The following is a 15,899-nucleotide window of genomic DNA, read 5'->3' on the forward strand; positions in this document are numbered from 1 at the left end:
GGGATTGAACCTGGGTCTCATAGACTAGTTTTCTAGTTAGCTGCAAGAGGAAATTAAGACATGCTGGGAAGCTTTCAATATAAAGAAATATTATTAACCTAGATAGTTGACATGCTAGTCATTTTTTCAGATGTAAAATGCAATTTTTTTCATCTCTATGATTATCAACATGGATTGGACTAAAATTACTAATTCCAGAAAGGACAATGGCCATAATCCCCTTTGGGACTATTAAAAGAATAGCAGTGAAAACCTATTTATTATATGTTATCAGCCTATATGGAAAGGAAATTAGATGCAAAATAAGATACATTCTAATACCAGAGCACACTGATGTGAATGCTCATTAACCTTTTAAAATCAAGAGTTTAAGGGAATTTTCCTCTACTAGGGCTCAAGGTAAATTTGCTATCTGCTTCTTGTGTTACAAGTGTGTTGCAAAAAATTCTTCTCACAGTAGTTATTTTGCGTGAAAGCAATAGCATACTTTTTCCCTGAATAAAATCACTCTTCAAAAATCATACCAAGAACTTCCCTGGAGTTCCAGTGGTTAAGATTCTGTGCTTCCACTGCTGAGGATATGGGTTCCATCCCTGGTCAGGAACTAAGATTCTGAATAATGTGAGATGCAGCTCCCCCCAAAATTTTTATGCCATAATATACCATCATCCTTGCCCTTTACAAACTAAGACTATATATAATCATGAGAGTCCTAAAGCTTTTTCATTATTTTAATCTGTGTCTGTATGTTCAGTCACTCAGTTGTAACTGACTCTTTGCAACCCCATGGACGGCAGCCCACCAGGCTGCTCTGCTGCTGCTACTGCTGCTAAATCACCTCAGTCGTGTCCAACTCTGTGTGACCCCATAGACGGCAGCCCACTAGGCTGCCCCGTCCCTGGGATTCTCCAGGCAAGAACACTGGAGTGAGTTTCCATTTCCTTCTCCAATGCATGAAAGTGAAAAGTGAAAGTGAAGTTGCTCAGTCGTTTCCGATTTATCGGCCCCATGGACTGCAGCTTACCAGGTTCCTCCTTCCATGGGTTTTTCCAGGCAAGAGTACTGGAGTGGGGTGCCATTGCCTTCTCCACCAGGCTGCTCTAGCCATGGTATTTTCTAGGCAAGAATACTGGAGTGGGTTGCCATTTCCTTCTCCAGGGGGTCTACTTGACACAGGGATCAGACCTGAGTCTCTTGTGCTGCCAATCCGCATTGACAGGCAGGTTCTTTACTACTGCTCCACCTGGGATGCCTTTATTTTAATCTATAGTAATATAATAGAAAAATTATTTCTGTGATTTAACAAGTCCCTGTATGTAGCACACCTCTACTTAATTCATTGGTGACTGCATATCCATTTTCAAGATTGCTAGATGCTTTCTAAAATATGTGTAAAAATCCCATTAACACTTTACCAAATTAAATATTTTCTGTTTTCAGAGCCTTAATTAAAGGCTTATGTCCCCATTTATGGCATGATTTACAGCCCACTTAACTCTAATTTTTGTGTAATTTTGACAAGGGCCATATTACTTTATACTTTTACGTAAATTATGCAAAATCATTATAAGAGGGGAAAAAGGCATCCCCGGAAAAGATTGCATCAGTATTAAGTAAATAAGTCAGAAAGAAATGCATTCTCCTTTGTATAGGCTGTAGATCCTTCCTTTCTATGAATTTAGATAATTTTCTGAAATGAGAAGTCTCAAAGGAACAGATCCTATTTAACTGTCACTGGACAAAATAAAAATCACTAACAAAATTAACAAGATCATATACCTGGAAAGGGAAGGCCATTTTAATATGGGTATTTTAATTTAAATTATGAGTATTCTCTTTACCTAGTGTCACAGAGGCTGGAAAAAATCACATATGCTAATAATAAAGTATCAAATTCAACCCCATTAAGGTTGTGGTGATGAAGTAGTATAAAATAGTACAATAATTACACAAATTGTTATCATCTTATTAAGTTCTGCAAAATTTTATAATTTCAACATCTTTAATTGAACACTTCTGTTCTAAATACTATTTGGATGCTAATAAGAAGCATGCCTATTTTACCCTCCTCCTGCAAAGCTTTCTAAATGACTGACTTTCTAAAGGTAATGCCTTCCAGAAGTTTTCCCTCCAAAGATCACTTCTCTCATCTCACAGAGGTTCATTATGTTCTTTTCCTTTTCAATGAGCTTTAACATCAAAATGTTGTTTTCTGGGAAAGCAATTCATGTTAGGATGATTCAAAGAAGAAATATACACAGAATTCTAAGTGAAGGATGTCCCCAAATACTGGATTTTATTCTGCAATTATGTAGATATTTGTCAGCAGTGAATTATTTTTTCCCTGTTGCCTCTTGTGTCCTTTGTAACTCATTCCTCCCAGCCTTTTCTAATGGGAGAGGTTAATAGAATATAATGGGCACAGTGACATTTAATAGTTACTTGTTAGACACTGGTATTTTTTTTTTTTTTTTTTTTTGGAAACTGGTATTTAGTAAGCTCTTGACTACAACTGCAGAGCTCAAAAGATGGGCAAAAGTTGAAGGTACATGCACCATTAGAAGATGCCCAAAGTACTGGCAGCAAACTGAAACCAAATTAGCCCACATTCGGAACTTCCCTGCCAGTCCAGTGGTTAAGACTTAGTGCTTTCAATGCAGAGGGTATGGATTCTGTCCCTGGTTGGGAAACTAAGATCCTGTATGCCCCATAGTGTGGCCAAAAGAAAAAAGCCCGTACTTGTTGTCCATGAATCTCTTGCCATTAATACTTCTTACCAAGTGGGACATTACTGACTTTGATTTGTATCTGTTTCTGGTAGAGCAATGGCTGAAGAAATTCTAAATCTCTAAACACCATTGTTTGCTGAATCAGACTTTTTGGTTTTGTGACCATTCCCATCCATGAAGTGCTTTGCCACATGAAGAATTCACTTTGACAAATTCTTCCTCTTAAGCTGGCAGCCCTTTGCCTCCTAGAAGTTCCACAACCTTTTGCCAACATCCAAACCCTGTGTGATCAAGAATGAAAATTAATTTTAATTTCAGCCTATGAAAAATATAATTAGCAAGGGGAATCTGCTGCCAAAATAAATTATGCCCCTCATTTCCATAGGCAAATGGATTTTTTTAATTACTCACCACTTTGCATTGAAATCTATTTGTATGGATAATTAGAGCTGACAAGTGTGCCATTCTAAGACACTACCCTATTTTCCATTCCTTTGTTGATTCTTCATCCATCCCCTTCCAATTCAAAATTTCCCCTCATGGGTCATCTGCTCCTCATGGATCATTAGCCCAGAGGAGCTGAAGGAACTAGAGGCCTGAATACAAGCCCAGTTCCTCTGATAAATACCCAAGAGGCCACATTTAGCATTTGCTGTTAAGCACTTAATTCCCTAGAAAAGTTCTGACAAGGAGCTAACAGGTAGGACCTCAAGATGGTTTTATTTTCCTTCTTAAAAATGATACTTGAACAGAGGTGGTAGTGAAGTTCCACAGAAAACATTGGGAAGAGAAACAGGGCACTTATACACACACACACACAGAAAATTTTTTCCTACTCTTAAATGAAAATATGGTTTTTGTGTATTTGGAATACTGCCTACCTAATTGCTAGACACTAAGAAAGATACAGTAGTTCTTGGGAAGTTCTGGAAAGGATGAGTGTGACCATATGGTACACTCTGAAAAAATTAAATTACAGTGATGAATAGGGGTCAAGAGTGCCCATTCTTAAAACTGAAATTCTTTTATAACCTTGAAGAGATCACCAACCCTCTCTAAGCCTCTTTTGCTTTATCTCCCAAGATGATAACCTCATTCTAATTATTGGATTCTTTTGTTCAGTATTTCATAGACTGACGGAGATGTTGACTCACCCACCTTGCAGCACCCCATTCAAGTTTAAAATTGGTTGGTTTAGAAAAACCTAAAGGAAATACTATTTTACATAACAGGTGTGGGAAAATATGGAGCATCCTGTTATAAGTGCTGGAATGGTTTGAAAATATAAATAGACTTCCTTGATATTTCTATAAATGAGGATAGAAATTTCCTGTTGAATTCTTAATGGAAATGAAGGTGTTTGGATCTCCCTCCTTTTGGGTTTCTTGGCAGCTTTGTTACAAGAGGTCACTGAGCTAGGGGAACTTTGGAAGGCAAATAAGTAACATAGTCTTGATGATGCTCACAGAGATGTTCCTATCTGCCTTCCATAAATACTAGAAACAGAGCTAGTTGATCGTGGTCTTCTTCCCTTACTCCCTAACTCCCTTCCTCCAGATGTGCTAACAAAACAGTGCCAACAGCAGACAGATGATGGGGAGAGAAAGAGATGAAGCATGGCCTCTGGGTACTCAGCCCTTAGCACACTCTTCTTGTGAGGGTTCAGATAGCCGTTGACAAACCCCCTTGAGTGTGCCATCTTCTAGCTATTAGTATGTGTGGATCATGCACCAGTTACTTCTGTTATTGGAGCCACAGTCATGAAATGTAAATAATTGGTCTTATTCCATGAATTATAAAAAGTAAGAGGTAAAAAGTAGAAATCTAAGTCTAGCTCAAGGTCAGTTTACAAGTATATGACTTTCTATATTGTAAGTATAAAATAATGGTTTCTCAGCCTTCAACTCGAACCCCTGAACAAATTCACTGACAACCTCTAGTGAACCCCCAGTGCATTCATTGCACAGTTCACATGACTATCACTGGGTGGCTGGAATGCACTCTCAAAGAGATATTCAGGACCATTCTGCCAAGGACCATAGCTATCTTGACTTTCTGGCCAAGTCTACACTGACATTGTTCAGTGGAAATTTGAGAATAACAAAATTTCACCAAATGAACACAAATCTGAAACCAGATTTGCTGTGTTTGAATCCGGGTTTCACCACCTGGACAACTGCTTATCTTTTCTGTTTCTTCAGGGCCCTTATCTCCAAAATGGAGCTAACAATAGCACTTAACCTCTTAGCATTGTGAGGGTTATGAGAGAATAGGTGTGGGGAACCTAAACAGCTCCTGATGCATAGTAGTTAAGCATTGGCTATTTTTATTACTACTGCTACTAGACTGGGAAGTACGGGACATGAGTTGTAGTTCCAGTGTTGGCATTTATGGTATCTTTAAAGAAAGTTGCTGGATTTCAAAATTCTCATTTGTGAAATACTGTGATTTTATTAGATTCTTGCTCAAGTTCCATTTGATACTCCTCTGAATATCCCAGCTGAAATATAAGGAGGATGTTTTTGACCTGAAAAAAATCTAAATAAATTTGTCACCATCCTAGTTCACTGAGCACGCATCATAGTCACCTCACATTTCATTCTGGAAAGAGCAAAAACAAAATAACATTTTCTTAGAATTATATTCTAGGAAAAGGTCAAAAGATCTAAGTGTATTTCTTTGTTCTCATTAAAATAACTTGTGGGGTAGTCACTGTCCCTGAAAGAATTATGTTTCCTTAGACTTAATTTTTCCTAACAGCTCTGTGTTACTGACTTTATTAAGTATTAAAAAAAAAAGAAGAAGAACCTAAAGCTGTTATCTCGAAAATCTTTGCAGAATCAGATACCATGTAAGAGCTGGGGTTATATTTCTGAAAATATGCTCTTATAATTAAAACTTGTAATAAAGCCAAGCAGTAGAGTAGGGTAAATGAAGTAAAGAAAATATGTGTGTATATGTGAACATACACTCAGACACATACATACCCATACATACCCATGTTTGTTATAGAATGCACCAATATTCTGAGGATTACAAAATCAGTTTAATATAACACATAAGAACTCACAGTATTTCCTTGTTTCTGCAGGTAAGAGAGGCAAATGATCACCTGCAAGAGGATGAAGAAGATACAGTCGCAGATTCTGCATTTCAGAGCCATACCATAGGTAAAAATTCATGGCTCCATATGTCTTTAACTGACATTTTCTACATGCAACCTTATTTCAGACAGGGCATGTTCTTAAAGAACATGTCTTATGCCCACTTCTACCAGGATAGGATTTTAACTTCTGATACATGGTTATCTTTATCTTAAATATTGGAAACTACCATAAAATACATGGGTCAAAGCAGAACCTATGAAGGAAACATAGGTGTTTACAAAGGAATGCAATGCAAACTAAGGTGAGACCTTGTCAATATGCAATGAAAATGATACTGATATAAATAATTTCTGAGGATAAAATCAACTTTGAATTGATCCAGTTTCTATAACTGTCTCAGGAAGGACTACTATTGGCTTGAAACATGGAGCAGCAACTTGTTATATTGAACACTTTTTTTAATTGAATATGTTTTACCCAGAGAACTAAATAGATACTGTTTTTGTTGTTGTTTAGTCACTCAGTTATGTCTGACTCTTTGCAATCTCATGGACTGTAGCCCACCAGGCTCCTCTGTCCATGGGATTTTCCAGGCTAGAATACTAGACTGGGTTGCCATTTCTTTCTCCAGGGGATCTTCCTGACCCAGGGATCAAACCTGTGTCTCCTGTATTGGCAGGTGGATTCTTTACCACTGAACCACCTGGGAAGCCCCAGATTAAGTATTTACAGCTTGCCAAAATCTCCAACTCATTTTCTTTACATTTCTCTAAGAACCCTGATTATAGGTAGTCCTGTCTCAGAGATATATTTGGCTTGTCAGCTCTGTCCTAGAATTTTGCATGAGCCTACATTGAAGGGACTCAGGTTTCTAACACAAAGGAATTTTCCCAGCCTGTTTCCCTCAGCCAGGAGCTAACTGGTAATAGAGTAGCTGTCTATGACTGTGATCCTTGTCAGGAAATAGAAGACGTGATAACAGCTCTAGGCCACCTTGGACGTTTGCAAAATTAATTGTTCCTTGGGCTCTAGAAATAGCTGTGAATGTAAGCATGCTAATTATTTAGTTTTACACAAAACTTCAAAGCATGAAGAGTCATTTTTTCAAATCACATTTGGGTGTATAGACAGTACTGATTGCTGTACTCTGGGGTAGGACGGCCCCACAGATGTCGGTTTCTGTTATCAGTATTCACTACGCCTCTACCTGTTCTTTCCCTGACTACCTTTAGCTGCCAACTCTCAGCATCTCACCACGCCTGGCTCCATGTTGGTGTGTTTTGCAGCTGTTTTTCTAGCTTACCCAGCTCTCTTCTCCCAGCTACAACTTACAGTTTGTCTCAGAGAGTTATTGTACCCCCAAAGTTTAATAAGATTGGCACACTATTGTTATTCTTTTCTGGTGTAATTGGGAATATAAAAGTCTTAACAAACAACAAAATGAGTGGAATCTAAATATTTTTATTCCAGAAAGACATCCTGTAGTACAGCTGTCAATGTAAAATGCTTAAATTAGTATCAATACTGATAGTTAGCTAATATGCAAGTTAAATATTATTCAGCAACCTTCAAAAATGGCACTGTGTAAAGCCCCACTGAGTCATCATTTTTCTATAATGAACCATTCTTGGGCTTTTACAGTAACATATATAAAGCTAGAGGCTGCATTTTGTTCAAGAGAGCTATAGTTATCTGGGTACTTTAGACTAGCAATCCTTTAGATCTATACTGTTTGACATGATAGCCAGTAGTCAAGTGTAGTTGAGACTCAACTTAAATTCATTAAAACTACATAAAATTAAAACTGAATTTTTCAGTTGCATTAGCCACTTTTCAAGTGTTCAATGGCCACATATTCTGTATGGCCTGTATGAACATGTCTATCATCACACAAAATTCTTCTGAAAAGTACTGGTTTAGAATACTCTCCTTGGAAGCAAATTTGAACTCTGTTCCTGATAGAGAACTGACTTGGTCTTCACATAATTGTAGACTCATCTCCTCAAACTAGCGGAGATTGATCTGAACAAGCTGCTATTGGCAGCAAGTAACAACAAAACTGACTAGCCATGACTTAAGTAATAAAGTCACTGAATCATCTTATGTAATTAAAAGTCTGAAGGAAGGCAAATGTAAAAGAGGAGCAGCAGCTCATCAGTGCTATCTAAAGCCCTGTTTGTTTGGGTTTTTTGGTCCACATCCTTGTCACTTCTGGTTGAAAATTGATTCCTACCACTCTAGGCATCCCAGCTATATTCAGGACACAAAGTGTAAGGAAAAGTAAAAACTTTTCAGAATCCTCCCCACTGTAGACTTAATATTACATGTCATCAATGAGAACCAGATCCTAAAGCCAATCCTAGGTGCACAGGAAGCTGGGAAAGTCAGTATGTTGCCTCCCAGCCCCTATTGCATGAGATAGCAGAGAGAAGAGGGGTGAAATGTTCTCTGAGTTCGACAATCAATAAGACAATCAATAATATTACCACAGGCCTTTTAAAAAGTTCATCCATTTCAAGACTGAGTGACAGTCTACAAATCAAGTGGTTATTTATTTTTATTGCACAAAAATGACTGAAAAAATATTTTAGCACCCGAAAATCCCCAAGTTCTTCATTTTGTCTAAGCTAAGTCTTATCACGTATCTTCCCAATATTTACAACCATCGTATATTTCCAATTTTCTCAGCAACTGAGCAAATCTAAATATGGTCTTAAAACCAAACAGCTGCTAATATCTTTGACAAAGAACAACAATCAGAAAATCTGTGAAACTGAATGTTTATATTTCTGTGGTTAAGGATAATCATGTCAGTTTAATCAAAATGGTATGAGTTGATTACAAAACAAGACATTGTTAACTTGCTCTATATTGAAATTCAAGATTCATGAATGAAGTAATACAACTAGATTTTTTCTTTAAAATTGCCCTAATAAATATCATACTTTCATGTTAATAAGCAACAAGCAAATGACCATACTAGCCTAATAGAAGTATTAACATGAATGATCACAAACACCAATTGTTCTTTCTTGCTGTTTAACAGATTCACCCAGTGTATTATGCTAATTATCTAATAAGATTAAGTGATCAGTAGGAATTCAAATAACATTACCTCATATTAAAAACATCAGCTAATGATAGCATCAAAAATAATCTCCTAAGAAGAGACAGAGGATTTGGAAATTCCTTTAAAGAGGAAGAGATGTCTTTTGAAGAATTTGAGGAAGAAGCGAAGCAGAATTAAATGATAACCAAGAAATCAAGGCTGCATGGTAAACTCTTGTGAAGTGAAAGATGTGTGGTATTTCCCCAAATCTAAAAGAGTTGTTATGGAGTGAAGTTTGCATGCTCAACACACAGTGAGGCCGACAAGGCGAAACATCCGAGTTTGGAGCAGAGAAAGGTTTATTCCAAGGCCCTGGGTTTCTTGTGCCTAATAAGACCCCAAACTCCTGGATGGGTTTCAGCAAAGCACTTTTAAAGGCCAAGAGAGGGAGAGGGAGGGCTGTGGTTAGTTGTTGCAGACTTCTTGGTCTTGGAATCAAGACCGAGACTGACTTTGTTCTTGCAGCTGTCCACATAGGTCAGATCACAGTATTCCTTTTAAACCTCCAATAAGACAAATATTATTCTCTGTTCTGCAACATTTTATCTCTGTATGATTGGACCCTAAAAGGTCAGAGTCGTGAGAATAGGCAATTCTATATATTTCAAGGTATAGGTAACTGTGCTTTTATAGAAGGTGCAGAGCCAGCATGACTAAGCTTGAGAAAAAGAACGGGCCTAATATGGAGTCAGATTTGTTCTTCCCTGTTACAGAGTTACAAAGAATAATTTGTCCAGTAGCACAGTGGGCAAATGTTCCAGTGCCTCATTGTGGAACACAATTTGTTTACTCTCCCTTATTGGCTACGTATACTCCTAGTCTCTTCTAAAGGACCCCTTCTGTCTCCCACTACCAGAGGAGAGTGTGACACGGGATGTGGTCTAGTTCTGAGTATCTTGAGGATCAAGTTTTCTTTGTTTAGCTCTGTGAAGTTGCCTTGGTGCTGTCCTCCCCAACTCAGTAACTGCCTCCAAGAGCTTTCCTATTGTCCTTCTTCATCACTCCCAAATAGTCTTACAGCAGCTAATATATTAGCAGGAGGATTATGGATGCTCAGTCAGCACCCACTTTGACTTACTTAACAGACCATGCTGCTGCTGCTGTCACTTCAGTCGTGTCCGACTCTGTGCGACCCCATAGACGGCAGCCCACCAGGCTCCCCCATCCCTGGGATTCTCCAGGCAAGAACACTGGAGTGGGTTGCCATTTCCTTCTCCAATGCATGAAAGTGAAAAGTGAAAGTGAAGCCGCTCAGTCATGTCCGACCCTCAGTGACCCCATGGACTGCAGCCTACCAGCCTCCTCCGTTCATGGGATTTTCCAGGCAAGAGTACTGGAGTGCATCACTTTATTTCCATTTCCCCAAGGTGTCTTGCTTTCTTATTCCTTGTTTCCATATAAACTTTAGGTGTCTAATCTGGTAAACTTACGCATGTCCGTAAGTTAGATTAAACAGCTATTTTTTTTTTCAGATGATGTATTTGCATTATAACAGGGACTCAAGAAAAATTTTACCTCTAGTTAAGAGGAACTCTGGGGAAGTAACATTTCAGGCACACACTGATTTGAGCAAATTATAGGGTGAAGAAGAAAGGACAGGAATTAACCTGACTTCAGACAATGAAGAGTACAAGAAGCAGTGTAGCGAGGAAATGAGTTATTTTGCTGAATATAACCCTACTTTGCGTAATGGCCTGCCTGAAAGTGAAGAAATAAGACAAGGCCACGCTGAACCAAATAGAGAAGATTTGAATCTCCTGGTGCAATGGCCATTCTTACCTCTGTAGCACACAGAACTTGCTCTTGTAAGTTCTTACTGTCCAACCATAAAGTACCTAATCCATGGTAGTAATGTGTCTGGTCTGGAGTCTGGTAGAAATAGAAGGGATAAAAGAGTCAAATGATTTATAGTTATCATTGTTGAGGAATCTTTACACCAGATTGCAATGAAGGGCAGCAAATGCAGCATCTCTTTTATGCAGTAGAAAAGAGAAGACCTGACCTGTTGTTGATATATCTGTATCTGTGGTTCTTCAAGTGATAGGGAGGGTCTCACAGATTCTTGAATCAAGTACCTCAGTTACCTGGAGAACAAGAACACAAGCCTAGATATTTATCTCATCTGAATGGAAAGAACTCCAAAATCTGTTCAATACTTTATTGTATTAAAGTCCTAATGTGATTTGTTTAGGAGCTTCTCGGATGGAACAGCAGTAAAGAATCCTCCTGCTAATGCAGGAGACACAGACACAATTTCGATTCCTGGGTCGGGAAGACCCACTAGAGTAGGAAATGGCAACCCACTCCAGTATGCCTGCCTGGAAGATCCCATAGACAGAGGAGCCTGGCGGGCTGCAGTCCATGGGGTCCCAAAGAGTGGGACACGACTGTGCGACTGAGCACACACACACAGTATGGTCAATGGTGGTTGTCCATACATGGATTATACAGTTTCAGTTAGCTAGTTCACAGTTATTTTTCAATCCAAGACTGGATTTCCCTAATTGTTAGCACCAGTAGGATTAGGTTCATATGGGAGGGAAAGAAACTCAAATTACAGTAATTTATTCGAATAAGAACAGAAATTTCTTTCTGTCACACATGACAGGCCACAGGGAGGTGGGTCAGGCTGATGGCACAGTCTCAGCCTCCTCCTTTTTCATTTCTCTGCTTCATATGGTTTCCATTCCCAAGGCCACTTTCTGGCTCAAGAGGACTGTTAAAAAACCATCCTTTATGTCCACTTTCCAACCCACAGGAAGGAAGAGCGATGAGGAAGGATATGGTCCATCCCTTTAAGAATACTTCCCATTGCTTGACCCGTCCTTTGGGTAGCACTCCATTGGCTGGCACTTAGTCACACAGGAGAAGAAACATTAATCCAGGCAGGAGGACATAGGTCCAGAAAAACAAACTAAAAATAAATGGAGGTTCTCGTAACTCTGGAAGAAAAAGACAATGAATATTAGAGGACATGTAGCAATCTAACCTGCTGCTTGCCCCCTACCAAGGTTATCTTCTTGATAGTAACAAATAAATTTTCGCTGTCATTTAAGAAGACCATAGGAAAATAAATTTGAAGAGTTGTTGGGAAAGATGTAATTAATTTCAATGATTTATGCTAGTTTTGCATGATCTAAACTACCACTGGTCTCTATTTGTACACTTCACTTTGACTAACTTTTTGAGGAAATGTATTGAACTTTAATTAGTTTGCCACCACCATATTTATGACCATATCACTGGTTAGCCACAAAGTTTAGAGGTTCAAATAAATTTTCTATGGAGTACAGTGCAGCTAGAATTTTCCTTTCTCTAAAATTAAAACCAGCAGGGCACCAGGGCTTCCAGTACTGTAGCTGCCAATCAATTAAACTCCTTGATAATTATCTGTCTTATTTCAAGACTATTACTAATTTTCCCCACTGAGAAAATTTGAAAAAGTTTAGAAATTTAATGTAAAGGGAATGACTTTCATAGTACAAATTAAAATATCTCAGAAAGTTGATCAGATTTTCACAGCTTTTTGAGTGGAAGACCATTTGAGTCAAATGGCACATTTTGAATAGCATGCTGATATGTGTAGGCTTAACTGTAGAAAGAGTGAGCTGCTGATCATCAAAACAAACGTGAGGGGGAAGTATAAAGGTTCTCAATAGCAATTTTGATAGATAATGTTCTGTTGACTAGTAACAGATTGGTTCTGAACTGGAAACTGCATGGATAGTGGTGACTATGGATGAGGAATAGGGAGGAGTGATTTTACATAATTTAAATTGTTAATACTTCCCAGGATGTTAATATTTCTGCATTTCCAAATATTACAAATGGCATTTCAGAGATATTACAGAGTAATAGCTTGGCCGTGGAAGCTTCTGTTGTGGCTGCACTGAGTTCGTCCATTTATATTGACAAGCAACAAACTTCCAAGGGAAAGCTTTGCATCTGGAAGCCTGAAATATAAATCCCACGTGTCATGAAGGTAGACTCATGGAAACAGAACCATGTGGTTCCTTCTGGTTAAAAATGACTGAAAATAGTAGTATCAAGTCCCATCCATTGAGTATCTCTTTTTTTTACCAAGCCCTATGCTTAGAACATTACCTGTAATCCTTGTTTCACTCTCTTGTGGCTAGTTCTCTGGTTTTGTCATCTATACACTTGCTCCTTGAGTGCTTCTCTCTAAATACCAGAGGTAATCATGAATGAGGCTTTGGTGGAGAGTTCTGTATTGGTGGTGGTGTTCAGTCACTCAGTCGTGGAGAACTCTGCAACCCCACGGAATGCAGCACACCATATTTCCCTGTCCTTCACCATCTCCCAGAGCTTGCTCAAACTCATATCCATCGAGCCTGTGAGGCCATCCACCATCTCATCCTCTGTCATCCCCATCTCCTCCTGCCTTCAATCTTTCTAAGCATCCAGGTCTTTTCTCATGAATCAGCTCTTTGCATCAGGTGGCCAAAGTACTGGAGCTTCAGCTTCAGCATCAGTCCTTCCAAAGAATATTCAGGACTGATTTCCTATAGGATTGACTGGTTTGACCTCCGTATAGTCCAAGGGACTCTCAAGAGTTTTCTCCAACACCACAGTTCAAAAGCATCAATTCTTCGGCACTCAGCCTTCTTTGTGGTCCAACTATCACATCCACACACGACTACTGAAAAAAACCATAGCTTTGCCTATATGGACCTTTGTTGGTAAAGTAATGTCTCTGCTTTTAATATGCTGTCTAGGTTGGTCATAACTTTTCTTCCAAGGAGCAAGCGTCTTTTAATGTCACGGCTGCAGTTACCATCTGCAGGGATTTTGGAGCCCAAGAAAATAAAGTCTCTCACTATTTCCATTGTTTCCCCATGTATTTCCCATGAAGTGATGGGAATGGATGCCATAATCTTTGTTTTTTTAATGTTAGTTTTAAGCCAGCTTTTTCACTCTCCTCTTTCACTTTCATCAAGAGTCTCTTTAGTTCCTCTTCACTTTCTTCCATAAGTGTGGTGTCATCTGCATATCTGAGGTTGTTGATATTTCTCTTGGCAATCTTGATTCCAGCTTGTGCTTCCTCCAGCCCAGCATTTCGCATGATGTACTCTGCATACAAGTTAAATAAACAGGGTGACAATATGCAGCCTTGACGTACTCCTTTCCCAAATTGGAACCAGTCTAGTGTTCCATGTCCAGTTCTAACCGTTGCTTCTTCACCCGCATACAGGTTTCTCAGGAGGCAGGTAAGGTGATCTGGTATTCCCATCTCTTTAATAATTCTCCACAGTTTGTTGTGATCCACACAGTCAAAGGCTTTAGCATAGTCAAAGAAGCAGAAGTAGATGTTTTTCTGGAATTCTCTAGCTTTTTCTATGATCCAGAGAATGTTGGCAATTTGATCTCTGGTTCTTCTGCCTTTTCTAAATCCAGCTTAAACATCTGAAGGTTCTCAGTTCATGTACTGTTGAAGCCTCCTTAGGAGAATCTTGAGCATTATTTTGCTAGTGTGTAAGATGAGTGCAACTGTGCAGTAGTTTGAACATTCTTTGGCATTGCCTTTCTTTGGGATTGGAATGAAAACTGACCTTTCCAGTCCTGTTGCCACTGCTTAGTTTTTCAAATTTGCTGTCATATTGAGTGCAGCAATTCCACAGCATCATCTTTTAGGATTTGAAATAGCTCAGCTGGAATTCCAGCACCTCCAGTAGGTTTGTTCACAGTGATGCTTCCAAAGGCCCATGTGACTTCACGCTCCAGGATGTCTGGCTCTAGGTGAGTGATCACACTAACGTGGTTATCTGGGTCATGAAGATCTTTTTTGTATAGTCCTTCTGTGTATTATTGCTACCTCTTCTTAATATCTTCTGCTTCTGTTAGGTCCATGCCATGTCTGTCCTTTATTGTGCCCATCTTTGCATGAAATGTTCCCTTGGTATCTCTAATTTTCTTGAAGAGATCTCTAGTCTTCCCATTCTATTGTTTTCCTCTATTTCTTCACATTTTTCACTTTGGAAGGCTGTCTTAGCTCTCTTTGCTATTCTTTGGAACTCTGCATTCAAATGGATATATCTTTCCTTTTCTCCTTTGCCTTTAGCTTCTCTTCTTTTCTCAGCTATTTGTAAGGCCTCCTCAGAAAACCATTTTTCCTTTTTCATTTCTTTTTCTTGGGGATGGTTTTGATCATTTCTCCTGTACAATGTTATGAACCTCTTTCCATAGTTCTTCAGGCACTCTATCAGATCTAATCCTTTGAACATATTTGTCATTTCCACTGTATAATCATAAGGGATATAATTTAGGTCATACCTTAATGGCCTAATGGTTTTCCCTACCTTCTTCAATTCAAGTCTGAGTTTGGCAGTAAGGAGTTCATGATCTGAGCCACAGTCAGCTCCTGGTCTTGTTTTTGCTGACTGTATAGAGCTTCTCCATTTTCAGCTGCAAAGAATATAGTCAATCTGGTTTCAGTAATGACCATCTGGTGATGTTCATGTGTATTCTCTTGTGTTGTTGGAAGAGGGTGTTTGCTATGATCAGTGTGTTCTCTTGGCAAAACTCTATTAGCCTTTGCCCTGCTTCATTTTGTACTCCAAGATCAAACTTGCCTTTTACTCCAGATATATCTTGACTTCCTACTTTTTCATTCCAGTCCCCTATGATGAAAAAGACATCTTTTTTTGGTATTAATTCTAGAAGATAGGTCTTCGTAGAACCATTCAACTTCGGCTTCTTCAGCAATAGAGGTTGGGGCATACACTTGGATTACTATGATATTGAATGGTTTCCCTTGGAAATGAACAGCGATCATTCTGTCATCTCATTTTTGAGATTGCATCCAAGTACTGCATTTTGGACTCTTTTGTTGACTATGAGGGCTACTCCATTTCTTCTAAGGGGTTCTTTCCCACAGTGGTAGGTATAATGGTCATCTGAATTAAATTCACCCATTCCAATCCATTTTAGTTCACT

The 15,899-nt window shown here is 38.8% G+C and overlaps 1 protein-coding gene across 6 annotated transcripts in view; it reads left to right on the top strand.

The window, feature by feature from the left end:
* The window catches only part of NCKAP5 (NCK associated protein 5), a 1,219,674-nt gene that overhangs the window by 1,076,680 nt on the left and 127,095 nt on the right, over positions 1-15,899 (top strand). For all 6 annotated transcript variants that reach the window (XM_027562077.1, XM_027562091.1, XM_027562069.1 and 3 more), the window contains one exon: positions 5,821-5,899. In XM_027562077.1, coding sequence (XP_027417878.1) covers positions 5,821-5,899 — 79 coding nt within the window. The remainder of the gene's footprint in view (positions 1-5,820; positions 5,900-15,899) is intronic.

This window comes from Bos indicus x Bos taurus, chromosome 2 (assembly GCF_003369695.1).
Source record: "Bos indicus x Bos taurus breed Angus x Brahman F1 hybrid chromosome 2, Bos_hybrid_MaternalHap_v2.0, whole genome shotgun sequence".
Classification (NCBI taxonomy): Eukaryota; Metazoa; Chordata; class Mammalia; order Artiodactyla; family Bovidae; genus Bos; species Bos indicus x Bos taurus.